The 23932-nt window shown below is 43.6% G+C and overlaps 1 protein-coding gene across 2 annotated transcripts; it reads right to left on the bottom strand.

Moving 5' to 3' along the window:
• Positions 1 to 2701: 2701 nt before the first annotated feature.
• On the bottom strand, positions 2702 to 22746 carry NXPE3 (neurexophilin and PC-esterase domain family member 3). Of its 2 annotated transcripts, XM_081002710.1 has the most exons (8): positions 22189 to 22746; positions 16119 to 16305; positions 15602 to 15719; positions 14278 to 14500; positions 11701 to 12452; positions 10620 to 10693; positions 8546 to 8752; positions 2702 to 6516 (listed from the first exon to the last, which is right to left on the bottom strand). In XM_081002710.1, exons 4-8 carry the CDS (start codon positions 14368 to 14370, stop codon positions 5915 to 5917), a joined length of 1728 nt encoding a protein of 575 aa, XP_080858836.1. In that variant the 5' UTR covers positions 14371 to 14500; positions 15602 to 15719; positions 16119 to 16305; positions 22189 to 22746; the 3' UTR covers positions 2702 to 5914. The 2 variants fall into 2 exon arrangements, with proteins under 2 accessions (XP_080858836.1, XP_080858837.1); XM_081002711.1 differs by lacking the exons at positions 15602 to 15719; positions 16119 to 16305.
• Positions 22747 to 23932: the final 1186 nt, after the last annotated feature.

The following is a 23932-nucleotide window of genomic DNA, read 5'->3' as shown; positions in this document are numbered from 1 at the left end:
ATAAAGTTGTATAAAAATGCAGTATACTTGTATATTAATTTATAAAATTATGCTACGGAAACAGAGCAACTAATGGGACTTGACTCTTTTATAAGTATATTGTACATAGTTTTTGCATATAATAAATCAGGCTTCCTTTTTTTTAATAAAAAAAAAGGTTGCCAATGCACCTGTGTGCTCAATGCAAGTGTCTGGCTGATGTGGGTAAAGCATGATTTGGTTGGAATTGCCAAATTTTATGTATAAATTTGTTCAAGGTTATTACCACTAGCTGTCCTGAGTAAGCTCAATAAATTTACATTTAAGAACCTATTTTTAGCATGGAATTCCTTACTGTTGTCAGTGGACAACAACCAAAATTGGCATTTCGGTCCTGAATACATTTGCCAGCACCCAGCCAGACACCTTGTAAGCCATGTCCACAGTCCGGCCCGCAGACCAATTGCAGCCCGCAGCCTGGTTTAAAACGGCCCCACAGGCAATTTGTAGAAATCAATCTGTTGCGGCCCCTGAGCGCCTGCTGCTCTGCTTGCTCTCCCCTGGAGCCAACGCTCCACCAAGGAAGGTTAGAGGCGGGCAAGGCAGGCTGCGATTGGTGCATCTTCGGCAGTGGCACTGCATGATTGGTCGCTTGGCTGATGCTGCTCTTGCAGTGGGTGCTTTTAAAATGTGTGGTGGAATGATTGGGTTGCTCTTGTTTTTATTTCTATTTTCATTATGCGTTGTGTTTTTATATTGTGTTTTTATGCTGCGAAACGCCCAATTGTGTGCATATTTATAGTATTCAAATGTTCTTTCTCACCGCATGTGTTTGTGTGTGTACACATACACACATTCCCTACTCATATCTTCCTTCCTTTCAGAAGTTTGAAAGCCATTGTGATGTAGTGGTTAGAGGCCTGGGGGAGAACCATCTTCAAATTGCCACTCTTACTTAAAACTCACTGCTGTGGTTTAGGGGGAAGTCACTTTTTCCCAGCCTAACCCACCTCACAGGGCTGCTGTGAGAGTTAAAGTGAGGGCAGGGGAGAAGAACCACATAGACTGCTTTGAGCTCCTTGGAGACAGGTGGAACAAAAATGGAATGATGGGTGGATGGATAACGCTAGGATAGCAGTCTTTGTTTCATAACCCCATCTTCCTGAACATGAAGTCCCATAGATTTCTGAAAGCCTACATTTGCATTTCTTGCAAACTTGTGGGTTCAATAGCTATTTCCTCATATGTATTTTGGGAGCTGTAGCTGTTTGGTGCAATAGGTGCCAGCACATGGCACCTTTGGTTGTTCTAACTCAGATAACATCTGGTTTCGTTGTGCCATCAGGGAAAATAGCAGTTCTATCCATGCAGTCTCCTCAAGCTGTCGACTGCGGAAAAGATCTATGCTCTGACAAATCAACTCCAGAGACCTTCTTCTTTCATTTGCAGGGGAAATATTTTCTACCTGGTGGGTACGAGCTGGCCAAATCTGTTGGCAAATATTTTATTGAGGATTCATTTGGGCTTGGGCAAACACACTTGGACCAAAACCTCTGGCACTGTGCTCACATGATCTCTTCCCCTTCTGGCCAATTTTTAAAATGGTGACTGTAAATAAGAGAAGGAAAGTTGACAGTGAGGGCTGCTGCTTCCAGCACAGGTGGAAAGTGGAATATTTCTTTACTGAAGTACAGAATCACTGTGTGTGTCTGATATGCCAAGAGACTGTGGCTGATTATAACAAGAACCATGTGAGGACAAGACTAAGCGACTCTCACCTGCGTGACATTTTGCGAATCAAAACCACTACCTTTGAACCAGACCTAGCCTATGTGCTGCAGTCCAGATCTCAGTTTCACCCTTCACATTAGTGCAGGCAAAGTTTGTTTTGAATTGAGATGAATACATTGTCAAATCTCAGTTAGTCAGTTGGTCTAAATCAGGTATAAATATATTTGGACACAACATGTATATCTGGTGTTATGTTGCTGTTCATATTTTTTGAACTTAAAAGTTGACAGACAAGCTTTACAATCCACTTTACAATCTTCCTGACATATATTTCAGCTTCCTGGTTTTGTTTTTTTATCTGGCCTTCAGATATGAAAGGCAGAGTGATTTAACACCTGTTTAGATTTGTCATCCATGTGACGAAATGAAAAGTATGTCGTTTGCAATGAACTTTGCATAAAATAGTTAATTTGTATTTGATTTACTTTGCATATAATTTGCATTTAATTTTAATGGTTCAAAGAACGTCAAGCAAAATGGTCGGCCCTCACACATGTTCACTTCATCAAATCTGGCCCTCTTTGAAAAAAGTTTGGGCACCGCTGATTGGAAGGTGTCATAGTAAACAGCTAATCATGTCCCAAGTTTCCTAGATGCCTGACCATGCAGTTGCATTTTACTTGTACTGTAGTAGTAAAGTCTTGGTCCAAACACCAACCTACGTGGATGCTTGAAACTGTTAGTCAGACTGTGAGATGAAATGTTGGGAAAATGTAAATAGATGCCACTTGTCGGTATCAGAAGTAGGACGAACAAACAACAGAAACATCAAAGGACGAACATCAAATTCAACAGTCGAGTCCTTCCCTTCTTTATAGTCAAATATACTGCCATCCTTTCAGCTGGCCATGAAAAGAAAGACGTGGCGATAGATTTGGTGATTTTAAAAAGCTGTCACAGTAACAGCACCAAACATACACATGAGAAGGGATTGTGGATAGAGATATAGTTTAATCACAGGTATTGGTGTAGACTTCTTTAATATCAACAGAAACAGGTTCAGAGTAAACAAAACTTGAAATTCAGTTTCTTTATGGTTCAACGGGTAAGATGTTCTGGGCCTACTTTACACGCAACAGTTTTTAAAGGACTGGATAATTTCTGTACATTCTTTGTGGGCTTGCAGGAGCTTAGACAACTGGTAGACATGCTTGTTTCCCAAATGTCTTTTAGCCTCCTTCCCATCTCGTCTGCCTGATGCCGTGCCTTCTTCTGATCAAACCTCTATCTCCTGCAAGACAGGTTCCCTTGAACCATCCCACCCCTTACTCAAACCAGCTTTACTTTCCTGCCCCTCCATCTTTCCCCTGGCCTATTGCCAATACATCTTTGGCTTCATCCAAATCCATGTCTTGTTCCATCTACTGTAATCTACAAGTCCCCTCTAGGTGAGGACCATGTCAAGTCTGCCTTCTGTACCCAGGCACATCACTGAAGTGAACCAAAATGTTAAATAGCAACAGTTTGTCTTCAAAACAGCTCTTACAGACTTTTATTTAAAAAGGAAAAAAATCAGGAATCAATGACATTTCAGACTTGTTTGTTGCGATCTCAAGCATCATTTTTTGCTACCTGCAGTTCAGATGTCAGCTACCAAAAAGCCCCTTGAAAACATGCAGTTCACAAAGAAAGCTAATCAGTCTTAAGATCTTAAAACTTATACCAGTGTAGGTGACATTTAGATTTTTCCCTTGGAAAGTATCGAATAACTCAGGAGGTAGCCACCGAGCCATACAAAATGTTTAATTTATTAAAACACTCCAACTCTTAGTACAGTGGTGCCTCGCAAGACGAAATTAATCCGTTCCGCGAGTCTCTTCGTCTAGCGGTTTTTTCGTCTTGCGAAGCAACCCTATTAGCGGCTTAGCGGATTAGCGCTATTAGCGGCTATTAAAGGCTTAGCGGCTTAGCGGCTAAAAGGCTATTAGCGGCTTAGCAGCTTAGAAAAAGGGGGGGGAGCGAAAAAATTGCAAGACTCGAAAGACTTTTTCGTTTTGTGAAGCAAGCCCATAGGGAAATTCGTCTTGCGAAGCGCATCGAAAAACAGAAAACCCTTTCGTCTAGCGGGTTTTTCGTCTTGCGAGGCATTCGTCTTGCGGGGCACCACTGTAAAGTGGGTGTCCTGCATGCAGATGTCTTGGGCACCAAAACAGGGGGAGATAAAGGGATGGGGAGGTAGGGGTGTGCACCGGGAAAATGGTTACTTTTCTTCTTTTAGATTTACAAATATTTTGGTAATTCCTTTCTTTTGTAAAACTTTCATTAGTATTCAGTTAATTTGGATTTAGTTCCTCCCTTTTTTCATATTTCAATTATGATTATTTTTTGGAAATAATTGTCTTCAGGTTCAATCCCCAGCATCTCTAGTTAAAAGAATTTCAAGCAGCAGAGCTAGCAAATACAGATGTAAATGTGCATTAAGGGCATGCACACACTTCATGCCACGCAGAGTTAAACTATGGAACTCAAATCCTGCAGGGGGCAGTGGCGGCCACCAACTTAGATGGATTATACAAATTCATGAGGGTAAGGCTATCAATGTCTACTAGTCGCAATTGCTATGCTCTGCCTTCAGTTGGAGGCAAGGACCGCTTCTGAATGTCAGTTGCTGGAACCCACTGGAGAGAATGCTCTTGTGCTCATATCCTGCTTGCTAGTTTCCCACAAGCAACTGTTCACCCTCTGAGAGAACAGGATGCTGGACTAGATGGGCCACTGGCCTTACCCAGAAGGCTCTTCTTATGTATGTTGTGCATTCAGTGCAGGATGTAAGCACCTTTGGGGAGTGCTGGACAAATGACATCACCCCATGTTGTCCCTGCTCCACACTATTTGTCCAATTAAAGCCCATTCTGCTGGGCTCTCTCTTTGGAAAGAGACCCTCTCTTTGGAAAGATTGCAATATATATATATATTGTTTTGCAAAAACTCAGCGGAACCACTAACTGAATGGAAGGCAATGGAGAACACTATTGTGCACTAGTTTGAAAATAAGCCCACCTGTGTGTACAGACATCCCTCGTAGTAGCTGCTGGCTTAGATGCTGCTATTGTGCATAGGTGTGTACACTGTAAAAACAACTCCTGCACATTTCAGAGGCTGCCTGTGTACATAGCCTAAATCAAACTATCTAGGGCAGTATTGTGTGACTTGAAGCAGTTCTCTCTTAAGGTCTCAGGAAAGGTTTTCTTCCAGCTCTGCTATGTGAGAAAAACTCTGCTGGAGCTAGCCAAATGGCCATTTAGTTCATCACCCTGTTCTCAGTGGCCAACCAGTTTGTTGTTTTCCTGTTTTTAGCAGGTCCATATATATATATACCTGTAAGTTGCCTTGAGTCCCATCAGGGGTATGAATAAATTTATAACAATAGTAATACAGGGAGACCCACAAGCTAGACATTCACGGCATTCTTTTAACCAGTATATCTGAAGGAGCGTCTCCACCCCCATCGTTTTACCCGGACACTGAGATCCAGCACTGAGGGCCTTCTGGCAGTTCCCTCACTGAGAGAAGCCAAGTTACAGGGAACCAGGCAGAGGGCCTTCTCGGTAGTGGCGCCCTCCCTGTGGAATGCCCTCCACCAGATGTCAAAGAGAACAACAACTACCAGACTTTTAGAAGACATCTGAAGGCAGCCCTGTTTAGGGAAGCTTTTAATGTTTGATGTATTGCAGTGTTTTAGTATTTTTTTGGAAGCCGCCCAGAGTGGCTGGGGAAGCCCAGCCAGATGGGCGGGGTATAAATAATAAATTATTATTATTATTATGAAAACACTGACAACTGAACCTGGAATTTTCAGTATCTCAAACATGTGCTCTGGCATTGTGCTGTGGCCTCTCTCCCTAGCTCCAAGCTGAAGGAGGCGGCTGCTGCTGCTGCGAATACTTTCATTATCTTACCAGATGGTGGCAGAACATTTATTGTAGTGAGAGTGGCAAGTGGAGCTGTGGACACCTTCATTCTCAGGTGTGCATTGCAAAGAGGTATCCACACATATAGTCTTACTTTTTTTAAAAAAACCAGTCCCCAGACATTCCGTGTATGAATTATGTATGCTACAGTGCAGGCTTGGAGAATCAGATGCAGGTTAGGGGGACCCCAAATCAGCAACAAACAACTAGTGCAGAACGTGTCCGTAAGTGAATTACAGAAACAGAGACCACAATTGATTATGGATTCCTTTTACGAGGCTGTAGTGCGTTTCCACCGGACACACAAAAGACAAGAAAGCATCTAACTGGTTTTTGACAATAACATCTTCTGGGTGCAATTTGTGTGGCAAATGGTGTGCCAGTGACATCTCCCAAGCATCCACAAAGTGCACTCCAATTCCTGAGAACATCTTCCTCATGATTGTGTCAAGCTGATACGAATACCAGTCGCTGTTGAAAAGGCTAACCTCTGGCCCGAGCTCCTGAACGTTGGCGGTTTTGATGACTATCCGTGTCTTGGGACTCCGATCCAGAAGCCGTACGATGGACTTGCGAATGTTCCTCAGTCTCCTGATGTACACTTCTACAGGGAAAGTGCTGAAGTGAGACCAAATAGTTATGGCTATCACAGTGTTCCTCCCGCCTACAATGCGATTCAGTTCGTTGGCAATGTAATGCAGCTCACTGCTAAACACGGTGGAGAAGCGAATAGGGGGCCCGTGGCAGCGGAAGTTTAGTAGGATGTTATGCACCGAGTCCACAGCCATGAAGGGCCCAACATTTTTAGGGCTGCCAAGGTTTAATTCCACGAGATCTGAAACAAACAAGCAAGCAAACAAAAAAGAATTACTGAGTGACTGCCTGTTGCAACTCTCTGCAAAGGAAAACAATACAGTGGTACCTCGGGTTACATATGCTTCAGGTTACAGTCTCCACTAACCCAGAAATATTACCTCGGGTTAAGAACTTTGCTTCATGATGAGAACAGAAATCGTGCTCCGGTGGCGCAGCGGCAGCAGGAGGCCCCATTAGCTAAAGTGGTGCTTCAGGTTAAGAACAGTTTCAGGTTAAGAACAGACCTCCAGAACGAATTAAATACTTAACCCAAGGTACCACTGTAATTGTTAGGGTCCTCTGTATAACATTCACAAAGGACAGGGGGAAAAAGCAAACACACAAGAGTTTTCATGAGTATCAATTCCAACCATTTCAACTGGCACAGCTTGGAGGATCAATATGAAGCCAGGAAGAAGCATCAGGGTCAAATGCTTCTCCTCTTACCCATCCCAGTGCACTTTGGCAATAAGATAATGCCTTGTATTGAGTCAGAATTGCCCTAATGTCAGCTAATAAAACCAAGAAAATAAGCAAGGTGTGAGGAAGGAGAAAAGGGTCGCATGGAGCAGTGTTCAGCCCGACTCGCTCCCAGCTTCATGAAGCCTGCAGTAATGAACTGGGCCCATATCTTAAAACAGTGTTTGACAAATATACTCAATTAGAAACGTCTTCATTGCAGAAGGGAAAGTTTGTTACATTAATTGAACCATCTAAACAGGTATCCCTTATTTGGCCCTATACTCAGGGTTGGTGCCTCTCTTTTGTTCCCCTTATTTAATCTGCCACCAAATCATTACCTTTTCTTGCTATACACTGTTTCTAAACATCTACCCCTTCCTTTCGCTACAACACAAAATCACTTACTGTTCATCCCCCACCTTTGTTACCAGCTCTTTCCTCCTGCCTTTCCTGCGCTACTCCTGAGCTATCCTATCTCTGTCTACAGCTCTGCAACCAAGATAATTTGACTTCTTTTCTTGTCAATCGAACCCAGAGCTGGAGCACAACGTTTTGCTGCCTGAGGAAAAGGACAAAATGGCACATGCAAGCACTCGCCACCCGGTCAATATATAAAAAAACTGATTGGACTTGCAAGTGAATCTTACTTCAAAACTGGCAACAGGATTGCATCCTCCATTCTACCTGAAGCAGCAGCTTACTTTAGGGGCCCAAGAGAGGCTTGCAGAGTTCTGTTCTCTCAGAGGGGAGCAACTGGGGGCTCAGGAGAAATAGCCGACAACTACCCCAGCAACTGCTGCCTGTGGCAGGTGCCTGACTTTGCCTAATGGTAGAGTTGCCCTGCTCAGGTCATCCAATTCCCCTTCTTCCAAATCCAACGCTGTTATCCCATCGCTGTCTACATCCTTAACAAACGACTCCTTCAGAAAGCTTTCCATGCCCTTGCATCACCTCTCAACTTCTCCTTTGCAAATCACACACAAAGAGACACGCATATTCCCTATTAGATCATCCGGTAATGTTGCAGAACTCTATTCTTTTCCATCACTGCTCAAAAATCCATCTCTTCTATAAGGCATTTGGCTCAATCCTGGATTCCTCACTACCAGTGCAAGTCTAAATGTGTGTATTTGCACATGTCCATCCTATTATTACTGCTTCTCCTATTTTTTTCTTTTCTTTAGCGATAGCTCTCCCATCACTATTAACATATGCAGTGAGAAAGAGAAGGGCACTTTATTTCCTTAAAAGAACCATTTTGGTGAGGAAGGGGTGAGGCTTGAAAGGGTGATCCTGAAGCACATGAAAAGGCCATTCTTAACCAACTCTTAGGGTGACGCAGAATTAGAGAGATTTAAAGTAAATGCCAAAACTTTGCAGTTCTAGCTCTTCCAAATCCCAGAAACACAATCAGCGAAATTAAAATCAGTTACAAAGTGATGACCGAAATCCCACAATCTCTACATCAAGAGTATAAGCATTAACGTTTTATCATATTTCTGTATATATATCTGAAACACCTGCAAAGGCAAGGCAAAAATAGTGACCTGGAACAAATGTTGTCAGATATTCAAACCACTGCCTGATTGTAGAGTCTCCAAACAAGTGGATAAGTTTCCCTTGTAAACATTCGGTAATATCTGATGACTTGTTAAAATGCCGAATCCACTGTGTTCTTGCTCGCCATTCATCCTCATAATAGTAACCAGAAGGAAACACATCAGGGCTTTGCGATCTTTCCAGATTGTCCATCTCTGAAAGAGAATTTTGAATTACTAGTTAAAAATGAAAATTCATGTGTTATAATTATATGAGTAAATCAAATAGGAGCATAACATCAAGCCTGCTAAAATGCTAGTAATTAAGTTCATTAAGTTTGAAAACATTTAATAACTGAGATTTAATAAGCACACTGTACTAAGTTTCCATATTTTGCAAAGCAATCAATGACATTCACATTGGTAGACAAATCCTTTTATCTGCAGGTGAATCCCCCAACAAAATTTCAGAGACCCAAGGCTTTTCCAAGCATGTGTGTGTGCAAGAGAGAGAATAAGCTGTTATTACTTGCCTATCATGGAGACTCTAGATATCTTTCTTCAAGGAAGTATTTTTGTTGTAGGTAGATTGCATTTCCTCAGCAATAAATGGCCACAGTCGAATGGAAACTTAAAGCACGCAACACTCACTTTTCTGTTTGATTGAGATCGATATTTTGTTGCTAGGATAATTCAGTATTCCTTTCCACCTGCATGCCCAATGCAAATCATGGTTGTGGGGAGTGAAAAGGCAACTACAGTGGTACCTTGGTTCACAAACTTAATCCATTCTGGAAGTCTGTTCTTAAACCTAAACTGTTCTTAAACCAAGGCACGCTTTCCCTAATGAGGCCTCCCGCCACCGGTGCCCTTCCACCATTTGGATTCCGTTCTTAGACTGAGGTAAAGTTCTCAAATCGGGACACTATTTCCGGTTTTGTAGAGTTTGTAAACCGAATCGTTCTTAAACCGGGCTGTTCTTAAACCGAGGTACCACTGTACTGGCTCATACCCATGGAGATCATTTGTGAGGAGCTACATACCGTATTTTGCGCCCCATAGGACGCTCCGGCCCATAGGACGCACCTAGTTTTTTGGGGGGGAAATAAAGAAAAAAAAAATTTTATTTCCCCCCCAGGTGCGGGGCTGGAAGAACTAGGTCGGGGAACAGCGGGAAGGCGCGCTCTGCCTCCCCGCTGTCCCCCGAGCTTGTGGGGCTGGCGATGGGGAGAAGTGCGCTGATCCCGGGACTGCAGGCAGCTCTGCGCGGCCATCCGGAGCGGGGCGGGACTCCCGGTGGCCGCGCAGAGCTGCGCTGAGCCAGGGACTGCAGGCAGCTCTGCGCGGCCATCCGGAGCCGGTCTCCCGAGGGTTGCGCAGAGCTTCCTGAAGCCTGGAGAGCGAGAGGGGTCGGTGCGCACCGACCCCTCTCGCTCTCCAGGCTTCAGCGAAAGCCTGCATTCGCCCCATAGGACGCACACACATTTCCCCTTCATTTTTGGAGGGGGAAAAGTGCGTCCTATAGGGCGAAAAATACGGTACTTTCCTCATGACCCGTACCATTTCGTGACTTTTTACAAAAAAAATACATAGGTGCACCACAAAAGCACGGGAACTTAACATGACGTCTGAGCAAATCCATATGACTGGCTGAGTTGGTGTTTATTTAATTTAATTTGGCAGGCACTGAGTGCTTTCGTTTAACAATGTTGTCAATAATGTATGCTTGGCAGTCCTTGGTTCAAAACTCATTTCAGCCACAAAGTCATGATTCACTCAGCCTCCTCATCAGCAGTGTAAGGGTAACAATACGGATCTACAGTACAGGATTGTTGGAAGAATTACCAAGATAATGTACACGGAGCACTTTTCACTCTAAAGTGATATGTTACTGCCACTAATAAAAATTCTCCCACAGCTTCTGATCAGCAATACATTGCCACACTGAATCAAACTGTCACTTGCCGGATGCATTCGCAGTTTCCTCTGATTAAATCTAACATGTGCAAAAGACTTTTGTGGTGTAAAATAAATTAAGGCTTTTTGTGGTTTGAAACAAAGTCTTTCAAATGTTTAACTTTACCTGCATGCCTTAAGGGCCTTACGAGTACAGTATCAGGGCCACTGGAGGATATTGGCACTTTGATATTCACATCACTAAATAAACAAAAACAAAACAAAACAAAATTCAGTGATAAAAAGTCACATTTGCCTAAGGTCAAATACCCAAGGCCAAACTGGTACATCACTGTCATAGTTATAACACTCCTCTTTTGATTTTAGCTCTGCATGTCAATGTAGATTCCCTAGCTATTATTAGTTCAGGCACACAGTGTCCCCAGAAGTCTCTTATTTGCAAGTGGGTGGGTGTATGTGGACTACAAAGCAGAATACATGGATCCCTCCCCCCTCTCCAGTCCCTTTCCCTATTCCTCAAACTTCAGCTTATTACTCTTTGAGGAACACAGGTGGTGAATTACAGGTTAGTGAAATGTGCTATTGAATTTAATGTGACTGGTTTTTAAAAACAAAACAAAAAAAGGGAGGCATTCAGGATTGGGGTCATGGACGGCTAGGAGGGAAAGTTTAACCATTTCCCATCTTGCTGTGGTCTTGACAAAAAATTCCCCACCCAGGTTTTTAAAAGCTGCTATTTACACTTGGAGAGAAGCTCCAACTGGTATAAATGGAATCTTCCCTCCTGATGCAAAAGGGAGGATTGCAGCAAGAGGATGAAACAGGTATAATTCCTCTCCCTGCTTGTTGTGGACCTGATCCCAAGTTGGCTTTTTAAAAAACAAGTTCTGGCACATTAAATTATCGCAGTCGACATATGCAGGAAATCCCTACATAGAGATGCACATCCACAGTTGAAAGAAGGCTTAACTGTGCCATTAATATACCAATGGTAACTCTTCTCTGCAGAATGTATATATTACTAGGGGTTATGGCCAGAACATATACGGCCATGGCTCCGTTTTTTAATGTTTCAGCTCCTGAATACCAAAAACCCGGAAGTAAACCCGGAACCCAAACGTCCGACGCGGAAAACTATGGACCTTTCCTCAACAATACAAGTAATTTAAAATGAAATGAAAATATCAGAGAACCAAGATAAAACAGTCCCAAACAGAAGCAACAGTGGGGTATGAGAGAGCATGTACCTTTGGAAAAGGCGACTCTCTTCTGAGGTCAGAAGGCCCTTTTGATACCCTCCTTTGTAATGGCTGATCCTCGTGGCGCAAGAGAGCTTTCTTGGCTTGTAGCAAAACCATGGCTCACCGGTGTAAAGATCCGTAAAGTTACACACCGGCATATCTCCTGGCAAACAGACATTGCACACAGTCGTTTCTGAAATTCTCCCTGATTTGAATAGGCTTTTAAAATAGACCCTGTCTGGTCTCTCTTCTCGTAAACGTTGAAGTACTTGGATCCCTTCGCTAGGGTGGACCAGCGCCACAGATACTGTGACCTCCCCTGGCCAGAGTAAAGTGAAAAAAACTCTGTAAGATCCATTCTGGTAATCTACAACTCTTCCTGTGGCTCCAGCCTTCAGGTGAGCAGAGTGGATTCTTGTCTGAAGGTAGTCCCCACCGTAACGCTTTGGTTTGCCTTCATAGTCTTTCATGTGGACCAGCACCTCCAGCTGATCACCAACCTTGAAATGTGTACGGGTGTTCAGTATCACAAAGTTGCTATGGGAGGGGTCAGTGCTCCTCACAAATGGGGTTTTGTCCTCCGGAGGTTTGGGCCACTGTATAGCAGCAAATAAGGACTCCTCTTCCCCTTGTTCTCTCTTGGACAAGACTTGGCGCTCATATCCACAGTACAGCTTCCTGGGTATTTTAGTCATCTGTAACGATGGCTGTTGGTCATCATCTTCTACCAACCACTTTAAACCTGCGTCATTCAGATTCTGCAAAAGAAGGAAGCTATTAGAAGCAAGCCTATTCACAGCACAAATAAAGAGATGTGAAGTGTTCTTTCTAACAGCGTTTATATACCACTTATGGGCTACACAAGCGGTTTGCAGCCAACGAAAAGCATGATAATAAAGATCCCCAGAACAGCAAAATGTAACAAGCTTCCTCATACAGAGAGTCAGACCCTTGAGCTGTCAAGCTCAGCATGGTGTACGGTGACTGACAGCAGGGCTGGAGTATTTCAGATCAGGAGTTATTTCCCAGCCGTACCTGGAGCTGCTGTGGACTGAACTTGGGACCTTCTGAATGCAGAGAGTTCCCATTAAACTGCAAGAATACATAGGGTTGCATGATGCAGATGTGCATGAGAAAGTGTTCTGTTGTGATGCCCTGGAATGTCCTGCCTTTCATAGGTGCCTGGCAGGCAACCATGTTGGCTATAGTATGGTGTCAATTTAAAACCTGGCTTTTTACTTAGGCATTTGGGCATGTTGAGGGTAGTTCAGTATCTGACCTGTTTGTTGGCATTATTGAAGATTTTATGCTGAACATGGTTATTATGGGTTGTATTCAGTGTTAGTCCTACATAAAGAAGACACATTGCAATTAATGTATGTGAATTGCTTAGGTTCATTAAAATTCAGTAGGTTTACTCTAAGTAAAATTTAGGGATACTTCCCTTATGTTTTTGTGGCTTTGGGTGTTCAAGAATTCCTTTATTATTGTATACTAACCAACACAGAGGAGTTAATAAATATTTTAATAAATAAAAAATAGTGTAGAAAGTTCTGCCCAAGATGAGGCTCTAATACAGTAGAATTTTCAAATGGAAGCAATACTGGGAGCTCAGCTGGATGGTTTTTTAATGATAATAAAACTCTGCATGAGATGCTTGTTTTAACTATTTGGAAGTCTTTTTTAAAAAAACAAAAACAGGAGGGGCCCTCCTTCAGACAAGAAGGCCCCAACTCATTTAGGGCTTTTAAAGTTAAGGGCAAGATATTGAACTGACAAAGTGGCATATAAGCAACCAGTGCAAACCCTTCAGAATCAACATACTGTAATAGGATTTCACCTGGTTAAATCAGTGAAGACCCTGACAGCTGTATTTCACATAAGGTGCAGCTTCAGAACCATCTCCAAGCAAATTTCCCATGGAAGGTGACTAGCACACAGATTACATGGCTATCTATCAATCACTGTCCAGGAATGGCTGTGGCTGGCGAAACAGCTGGAACTCCAAGCCACTGAGGCCACCAGAGCCTCTGGTGATAAAGCTGGATCAATGTATTTTTTTTAAGAAGTGGACTAATATTATATTTGAAAATCACTGATGCCTGGGGCAATCCCAGCAATAATAAATACTACCGCACTTTGCCATGCATTTCCCAGTGATATGTTGCACATGTTGGTTGCACATGCAAGTCAGTTTGTGCTGCTGCCTATGTACGAGAGTTTAAAGGATAGCGCTCTACTACAGACAGGTGTACAAATTAAGGTATGAAAGAGCACATTCCTAAATGAACACATTCCAGGTTTTTTTGGATATAGGTCTAAATCCTTCTTCCATCTTTTAACAAAGGGCTGAGGAAACACACACCCCCCCCCGCTGAGGGCCACATTCCTGTCATACACATTCCTCCCACCCTATCCCCACCCTTCCATGCTATTTTATTGGTATGCCCTTTTCACGATGTACCTAAGAAGCAAATATGGTGCAGTCACATGTATATAATCTGGCATGGGGAAAGTTCTGGTGAACAGGAAGAATGCTGCCCAACTTACTTGCCCTGCCCCGGAGGGAGGTGAGTCACTCACCTCTAATTCGTAAAAGTTGTGTAGTAAAGCCAGAATCGCCAACACTGCCAGAATGAGGCACAAAATCTGTATTTTGGAAAAATTGGGCCACATGATCCCTTCATCTCTCTCTCACCCACGTAAGATGCTGCCATGTTGCCCATATCCCACAGGCGCCAGTGTCATTGTTACTCAGTATTACACAGGAAATCTCATCTGGAGGTTTCTGCTGCATTTCCTCTTCCTGCAAATGCATTTTTAAAAGCTTCCAGTTAGATCTTAAAATACATCTAAAGTAATAAAAAATGGGTTTCCCACATGACATTCAGGAGCGTTAGAAGCATAAATCAAGCAATTAAAAAAAAAAAGAACTGGAAAGAAAAAAAGATAATGGCATGGCAAATCCTCATTATATCTCAGCTGAGGCAGAACGGCTGTTTAGCATTAAAGATACCTTTTCAATGTTGCTTTTCGCTACACTAATAGTAAAACAAACAGATAATAAGTCTTGCACCAGAATTTGTAACCAATCCCCAGTGAAATTCATTCATTTACCTGAATGGATTTTTTCAGAGTACAGCCATCCTGAGAACAATACCAGATTAAGGGCCTCTCCATTCTACCCTACGGTGCCTTTGTCTATGACAGAGGTGGGATATTTCTTCTCTAGAAAGCCGCCAATTCAGCAAGTGGTTTACAGTATACGGACATAATACCAGAAAACCTATTTTTATTTCTTCCTTTTCTTCACTCTTTTCATAGTTTTCCCTCAGCCCAATGCCTATTATTTCAAGCTCCCTCTACACCTCAGCCTTCTTCTCATCCTTCTTCCCTGCATTTCCCAACTGCCTGACATCCCCATTTCTTCTTTTCCACCTCCCTGCTGATAGCTTCTCTTGTCCTTAAGCCCTATGTGAAGATGTGTTAAGACTCAAACTAACATTTCACTTCCCTTTCTGTAGCTAAACAGGCAATAAACTAATTGCTGAGTTTGCCAGAGCAGTTAGAATATCTGTGAGCATTCTAGAACGTAAGTACAGCTCGGCTAATGGATGGCCAACAGCACGCAATTCTTAGCCTTTCAGCATCACTTTGAAATCTCCTGTTTTAAGAAAGCTGCATGAATTTCAAGATCCTAGATTTAATTTAGGAAACATCCTAATTCTAAACTGAATTATTCTTTTTCCTCTCTCGGTTCTTTCTGAACACTACAGTTGGTAATGCAGCCCAACACATACAATATACTGCTAGCTAGGCAATATAGAATCTGCTCAGCGGAAGATGGTTGTGAAATTCTATTTAAGAATACACTTAAATAAACAAATTAAAAGAGAGAGAGACTTACTCTGAATAAACTTTGAAGTTTTAAAACTCGGTCGGTGCTTGCATTATACGGCACTGAATATTTAACAACGATCATCCGAAGGCTGCTGCTTCCATTGACCTTTGCCTTCTTTCAGGGTCTGTAAATTGATTCAATTATTCCTGTTTATGCTCCAGAAAACTATTCCAGGGACACATTATGAAACAAGCTGCATTTTGTGAACTATTCCAGTAAGGATGGGTTTCTGTTAATGTGCTTTCACTTCACTCCATTATGTAAGAGAATGAATTCTAATTAGCTACTGAATCCTAATAATACAGTAAGCACTTACAAAATTAATGCTATGAAGTAGAACATGACCACACATATATTTAAAAATAATCCATGCTCCTGCAGTGCAGAGACCACGTGTTAATCATTGCACAGATTATATAAAGGGATTACAGAGATCATATGAAATTCTGAAATATGACTCCACATTATAAGGGGGAACACATGCTTGAGAATAGATTAATAAGAGTAAAAGGGAAAATCCTACTGTTTTATTTGTATGAATATACAAGCTGCAAGGTCCAAGAAGGGTGACCATTTCAGATCCAGGCACTCTTGGTTATAGAGATGTGTTCAGACTGCTGTGCAAGAACAAAAACAAAGGTAGCCAGGAGCAGCACGCCACTACAGGTGCTATTTGTTCCATCTGCAGCTGGCTTTCCTCTTCTTCCCTCCTGCAAAACACATAATGCCTTGCTTAAGATTTATGTCAAATAGTGCAAGGCCAGTCTGTATTAAAGACCACTTAGTGGAATCTTTCCACAGGGGCCTCTTGCACTCAGACAACATGACCTACTTTCTACTATCATCGAGAGGCAGATAGGGTTTTCACTGTGGCAAAACCCTTTTATTGGAACATGCTCCCTCCTCTGCCCCCACCCTTTAAAACATGTCTGGTTTATTTAGAGCAGTGGTTTCCACATACGAACAGCCTGCACCCCACATGAACATTTATGAGGATGGCTCACTTAATTTTTTTTCTTCTGCCTGTTGTAGCAATTGCAATGCACTGTATTAGATGTTCTGTTGTTTTTAATTGCATTTTTACAAATCACAAAGTAGCCAGGAGCATCTAACTGCCAGCCACAGTTTGGGAACCCCAGATTTGGAGCCAATCAGTAAACCTAACTTTCCTTTTTTTTATATAAGATATTTATTAAGATTTTCAAGAAATTACAAAGTAGAAAAGAAATAAGAAAAATACCAAAGGAAAAAAGATACAAAAAAAAAAAAAAAGTTAAAAAACAATTCAGTCATCACATATTTTTCATTTACTTATTTTCCGGACCTCCTCGCGCCTTCCTTCTCTGTATTCCAGTTCAAATTGTTATTTCAGCAGATCCCTCCCCTCTTTCAAATCCTTTCCCTAATTCATAATATTCTGTCAACATTACATTAGTCTATTTTCATCTTATCTTATATATATATATATATATATATATATATATATATATATATAAAACCTTAAAGTTTAGAACTTAAATCTTAATTTTTACCAACTTCTCCTAACCATAACATTCTTACCTAATTCTTTAGACATTTTTATAAGAGCCAAATAGTTTCATTTCAACATTTTCCTAATATTCATCAATTTTATAAAACAGTCCTAATGATAAAAATAAGAAAGTAAACAATCCAATCTTCATCCAGCGTCCCTTCCTCCTGGTCCCGGGTTTTGTCAGTCCTTTTTATCCTATTAATCTAGCACATTAACCTGGTAATCTTATATCTGAGGCCCTCAAGTCTCTTCCATGTCCCTTCCGCTGCTCTTCTTCATATTTTCCTTTTATTCCTGGGAACTCCAGCTTGGTGATGTTTTTGACCCTTTTCAACAAAAAAGTCCCTTTTCCATAGTCCAGTGTAGTATTTAAAAGCATGTTCCAGATTCCCTTCAAAGTTAAGAGCCCCCACTGCTCCAAACATCTGACGGCCCCTTTCCAGACTCGAAAAGTCCAAATCCTTCCGAATCTGGTCTTTTCCAAGTTCATTTGTCAAATCCAAAAATTTATATTCCTGCTGGGCCACAGCTCCTTCCGTCTCTGGCGCCCAAGATTCAGCAAAATCCTCATCTCTCAGCTGTTCTGTCATGGCACGCTCCTGTTTCAGTTCCTGGGTGGGCTCCATATAGTTTCCCACTACCTGTTCAAAGGTTCTGGCCGCATTAGTCATCAAATCCGTCTTCTGGCTTAACTGATCCAATAGGGCATTTATTTTGCAGAAAGCACCCAACAGTGCTTCTGCAGACATTGTCCTGCAAGGTCACAAACCCTTTCCCACGGTTGTAATCAGTGACAGCTGCAAGTTCCCAGGGATTAGTTACAATTTCACAATTCCCCTCTAGGGGGAAAAACTTCTGGTTGTTCTTTCTCTTAAAAACAATAGCAACAAAGTCTCTTTTTAAAGATATTTTGTCCATATTTGTTCTTTTAAAATGTGAAAGGAGGCAATGGAGTCACTATGTTTCTCTTCTTTTAACTATCTGTCAAAAACATTTGTTTCTGGTCAATGAGCTTCAAACGTCAATTCTGACACCCCGTTCCAGGATCAGGACGGGGGAAAATTACTTTGCTTTAAATTCACTTCTGCAGGTTTAAACGGCTCAGAAAAGAGATGCCCCTTCTTCTCCTGCTACCGAAGGGGGGTTCAGCAGTTTTAAATGGTGAAAGTCAATCCTTTGAAAGTGATTCTTAAGGCTCTATTTTGCTTTGTCTTTGCTTTGTTCTGGCTACAGGGAAACGGAAGGCTGACTTCCTGTTTAACCTTTCCGTTTCAGTACCAAATTAAGGTAAATTTTTAAGTCCAAATTCCTTTCTATTTCGCCAGTTCTTATTTAAAGTTCAAATATTCAATGTTCCAGTACTCACGGTTGGTTATTTTAGGTGCCTAATTGTCCCAGGAAGAAGGCAGCGCTCTCCGGCAACGGCTATGCGGCTTCGCTCCGCAGAAAAAGCGATTGACTCACAGCACTGCGCCACTTCCCCCTCTTCGCTTCGGAGCCCGTTTGTGGGTTCCTTTGCGGGTTGGGGGGGGCGCTGAGGGTGCCCGCCAAGTCCCACGGTCACAGGCTTCATCCGCCTGTGATTTCCAGAAGGGTCCCTGCTTCGCCGCAGCGGAAAAGACCCGTTTCATGCGGAGCTGGTCCCTCAGTAAACCTAACTTTCCCATGGGTGGGTTTCAAATTAGCAAGTGATACTAAACACTCCACCCTCAAAGGCCTCAAGTCTCAAAGCAAAATTCCAGTTCTCAAAGTGCTTGTTTGGGGGGGAGGGAGAAGCCAAGACTTTTCCTTGGAGGTGGATTCAGAAACCTCCAACTTGCTATGTCCCCTTGGACGTAGTCTAGGCTAGTAACTGTATGTGGATTTTCATATTCTACCACTGTTCTGATCTAGTTGTGTGTGAATACTGAGAACCACATACAGATACTGCCTTATGGCTACTCCATGGAGTAATTCCACTGACTACTTAGGTTCATAAATTTCCATGGATCCAATGGATACAACCCTTAGTAACTTTCTAAGTTCCAACCAGCAAACTACCATCAGTACAGAACTAGCAGAGAAAAATTAAAAACAATCTTTTCAGCGGGTTTCTTTTCTGAATTGCCTATAGTTTTGGATGCCTTTAACTCTGTGGGAATCCAAATGGGATAGTTCTGCATGTTCAATAACAACTATGCATGCCTAAAATGCCAGTTAAATTAGCAGTCTGAAGAACGAGGCTGAAGCTAGAAAGAGTTTGGAGTGGGGTCCTCAGACCTGCTCTTGGGATATAGCATTCTAAGGTAAAGGTAAAGGTACCCCTGCCCATACGGGCCAGTCGTGTCCGACTCTAGGGTTGTGCGCTCATCTCACTTAAGAGGCCGGGGGCCAGCGCTGTCCGGAGACACTTCCGGGTCACGTGGCCAGCGTGATGAAGCTGCTCTGGTGAGCCAACACCAGCGCAGCACACGGAAACGCCGTTTACCTTCCCGCTATAAAGCGGTACCTATTTATCTACTTGCACTTAGGGGTGCTTTCGAACTGCTAGGTGGGCAGGAGCTGGGACCGAAAGACGGGAGCTCACCCCGCCGCGGGGATTCGAACCACCGACCATGCGATTGGCAAGCCCTAGGCACTGAGGTTTTACCCACAGCGCCACCCGCGTCCACATTCTAAGAGCTCTATCTAAATGCAGTTCGTAATTTGGAGTACAAATAAATAATTAGGATCTGCTAGCAGGAAAAAACAACTCCTCTTCAGTGAACCCCAGAGCCATAAATTCTAGTCAGAATTTGCAAGATCCAGTGTAAAAAGGGGTGGCCAAACCTACCCAGGCCAGCAGGTTTGTGAAAACTTCAAATGATGCCATAGCTGGACCCCACATGCTTTACTATTCTTACTCAGATACTATAGGTTCTTCATCATAGGTTCTATTCAATCACCGTAAGCCATAAACTATGGCTTACCATGACATGCAAAGACAGTATGTGCCAGCTATGAAAAATGCAAGTTCCCTGTGAGAGATCTTTAGCAAAGGGATCAAAAACAGAACTGCAAAGATCATAATGCCTTATCCAAATCTATGGTGCGACCACACTTGGAATACCATTTACAGTTCTGGTAGCTGTATTTCAAAAATAGATATTGCAGAATTTTAAAAGATGCAGCCAAACTGATAAGGAAGTAGAGCGAGTGTGGAAAGGGTAGGGTAGAGTATGGTATGGGACATAATAAAGGTGTAGAAAATTACTCAAGGTATGGAGATAGTGGATAAACATGAGGTTTTCTCCCTTTCTTATAATACAGTACTAGAATCTGGGATCATCCAATGAAGCTGAAAAGTGAGGGATTCAGGACAGCCAAAATGAAGTACTGAAGCACACACACAGTTATACCATGGCATTCACTATCACAAGATCTGGTGATGGCCCCTAGTTTAGGTGGTTTTAAAGGGGGCTAGACAAACTCATGAAGGCTATCAGCAACTCCTCACCATCATAGCTATACTACCTCCACATGGGTGGCGCTGTGGTCTAAACTACTGAGCCTCTTGGGCTTGCTGATCAGAAGGTTGGTAGTTTGAATCCCCACGAAGGAGTGAGCTCCCGTTGCTCTGTCCCAGCTCCTGCCAACCTAGCAGTTTGAAAGCACACCAGCGCAAGTAGATAAATAGGTACCACTGTGGCGGGAAGGTAAACATCGTTTCTGTGCACTCTGGCACTCATCACAGTGTCCATTTGTGCCAGAAGCAGTTTAGTCAGGCTGGCCACATGAACCGAAAAGCTGTCTGTGGACAAATGCCAGCTCCCTCGGCCTGAAAGCGAGATGAGTGCCACACCCCATAGTCGCCTTTGACTGGACTTAACCGTCCAGGGGTCTTTTACCACCTTCTTTTTTTACTACCTCCAGCACCAGAGACACCGTGGCTCTGAATACTAATTGCTGTGGAAAGACAGCTATTGCCCTCATACTCTGCTTGGTGAGCCTCTCATAGGCATCTGAGTGACAGCTGTGGGAAAGAGACGCTGGGCTAGATCCAGGAAGATTCTCTCAGGGTCTTCCTTAGCCAGAATTTAGCTACAGAAGAAGCTGATATAAAATGAAGAGTAGTACAGCCCCCAAACCTTTAGAATCCTCCTTACAATCTTTGTGTATCCACCTGGGGACATTCAAAAAACATGGTCTGCAACAAGGATACACATACCCTCTGTATCCCCACCACCACCACAGCCTTATGGGTTACAGCTGCTAGGAGGGGGTAGCACAGAGGAAGAGCTAAAGACCCCAGGACCACAAGTTCAGAGCCCCCAAAAGGCCTACATGAAAGGGCAAAACAAAAAGGTGTGAGTGGATCCAATAAGAGATTGCCATGGAAGGTGCCCTAGACCATTCAAGAACTTTTGAAGGAACAGATCAAATTCCAGAAGCTGTACAAAAAATCCTTTGGACGTCAACAACATCTAAAACAGAAAAGGTGAACTCAGGGGAAAGAAAGAACCTGCAGCCATATATCGCTGAACCTTCAGTTATCAGGTACAAATCCCAGCTCAGCCATGAAGCTTTAGCCAAGTCATTGCATCAATTCCTTTCCTTCTTCATTTTAATGCATTGCAAGTTCCTACTATTTTAGATGTTATCTGGAAATGTCAGTAAGACAATAACAAGGGAGGGGAGGGAAGCACTATCTTGCAGGAATAACGTGAGGGTAAAAAAAAAAAAAAAGATGATCTATTTGCTATATAAAGCTGACACCTTGGGATAGGGCTATAAAGCTTTCAAGAAATCCTAACGCTGCAGCCCGACTAACGGTCCCGCCCGAAGTGATAAAGTGCCTCCTTCCCTTCCCGCGCCGCTGGGCCGAATATGTTGCACCGACGCTGGACCCATGCAGGGACTACCTTCCCCTCCAAGCTCAGTCAGCGAGCAGAAACCGACCCTCTTTAGCAAGCGAAGGAACCCCTCGGAGAGCATACGCAGAGCGCTCTTCCCTCGTGAAATAAAGAGCCCCGAGCAAGAGGGGCTTCGGGGTCACAGCAGGTCTGAGTCCTTCGCGACACCCTCCCCCATCCCCACTCACCAGGGCCCTCGTACCTCGCGGCGACCCAGCCCCTCCGACCCTCCTGAGCGACGGAAGGCGACTGCCAGGGAAGCCTCCCCTCCCGCGTCGCCCACCTCCTCTTTCGGGTGCTCAGCAGCTGCCCATTGGCTGCCCTCCGCTCGGAGGAGGGTTCGGCGGGCGAGACCACCGCGGAAAGGGGAATTCCTTACGAAGCGCCGGCGCCGCCTCCGCCCGCTGCTTCGCGGAGGTCGCTTGCAGATAGCGACGCGCTCCCCTCCTCGCGCCCGGGAGGAAAGTCGTCCGCCCAGACCCGACAGCGGCGAGCGGCGAGGTTCCTTTTGCTGGCTTGGTGCGTTGGACACCTGCCCGCCTTGCCTCGGCTCCTGTGCGCGCGCAGGGAGACTGGCATCTGGCGAGCAGCATCGTCTCTTATCTTTGCTGCATCCTCGCTGTGCGGGGCGGTGCACTCCCCGCACTGCGGTCTGGCCTCGGCGCCTGTCTCCTGCCTCTGCCGCCTGGCCTGCTGCGGTTCTTTCGCACCCCGCTCGCTGCGTTGCTTTGCTCCTCCCGGGCAAGGGCCTGGGCCTCGGGGTGGGTTGGTTTTCTGGGAGAATCTGGGGCGGGGTCCCTTCGACGCCGTCAGGTCACTAGGAAGCAACGTGACGAGCGGAAAGCGCTCGCAATCTGTGAGCAGCGAAGCGAAGTGCGCTAAGCACACTCCCCGTTAGAATTAAATTAAATGCACGAGACTGCTGCTTCCTGTAATTTAAAAGCGCTGTTAAAATTGAATTGTATTTTAATCGGATTATATTTGCCCAGAGTTTGGCTAGAGGAGCCGGGTACAAAAGGAGAGTAATCGTTATTCCTAGAATCACATTGTAGAGTTGGAAGACAAATTGGAGTGGATCTGGAGCAGATTTTTGAGGCTGCACAGAGAGCTTGCAAGGGTGGGGAAAGTTCCATTGTCTTAGCATCCGTCTGTTGCATGAGTGGAACAGCAGCTTGGATACAACCTTTATTCGTTTTAGAGCAGTGTTCGACCACGTGCTCTCAAGATTGCAGGCTTGTATCCAATGCTGTACTGTACAAGCAGAGTTCCATAGCATGGCTTCAACCTTCCTCTCCTCGCTTGCCCCCAATATCTCCAAAGGGTCCCCCAACACAATGGAATAGATTTTGGAGGATGTCTTTTGTACAATTGGAACAGCAGAGGTGGATATAAGCTACTTTGTTTATAACTACTGACTGACCTATGATTACCAATAGGCCATATTCTCAGATTCTCTCCTTCACCAGTTGTACTTCCTTTCTGCTGCTGTGCATCACAATTCCCTTTTCCTCCTTTACAATTATGGTAATTCACAAGAAAGCAGAGCAGCTGCAGAACTAGAAAAAAGTTTCATCTCCCAGTTCTCAGTCTGACATCCTGCAACAAACACCACACTGACATAACCAGCCTCACAATTAAGTGAACCAGCTAATGCAAAAATGGCATTTGACTTTATTAAAGTTTAACTCAGGCTTTTACATATTTGACAGCTGTTCATATAAATTTAACACATCTTTTAAGGATGCAGTGATAGAAAAGGAACCAGATTGTTATGTAAATTTGAGTACTTTTAACACTCTTCCTTCCCCATGACAAAACAAGAAGTTTTGTAATCCTGTTTAATCTACATAATGCCACAATTTTTCTGCATATATATATATATTCCAAATGACACATAACCCTGCAGACTAGTCTCCTTGCCCCAAATGCTCA

The sequence above is a fragment of the Podarcis pityusensis genome (assembly GCF_964106645.2).
Source record: "Podarcis pityusensis genome assembly, chromosome: 4".
NCBI classification, from domain to species: domain Eukaryota; kingdom Metazoa; phylum Chordata; class Lepidosauria; order Squamata; family Lacertidae; genus Podarcis; species Podarcis pityusensis.
Note: the sequence above shows the minus strand (reverse complement) of the source record. Positions and strands in the feature narration are given on the sequence as shown.

Excerpts from the sequence above, each read along its gene's own strand:
- NXPE3 (XM_081002710.1), bottom strand. The coding sequence starts at position 14,370 with ATGTGGCCCAATTTTTCCAAAATACAGATTTTGTGCCTCATTCTGGCA. Across the intron at positions 12,453-14,277 it reads ACAACTTTTACGAATTAGAG|AATCTGAATGACGCAGGTTT; the intron begins GTGAGTGACTCA and ends CTTCTTTTGCAG. Across the intron at positions 6,517-8,545 it reads TCTGACAACATTTGTTCCAG|ATCTCGTGGAATTAAACCTT; the intron begins GTCACTATTTTT and ends TGTTTGTTTCAG.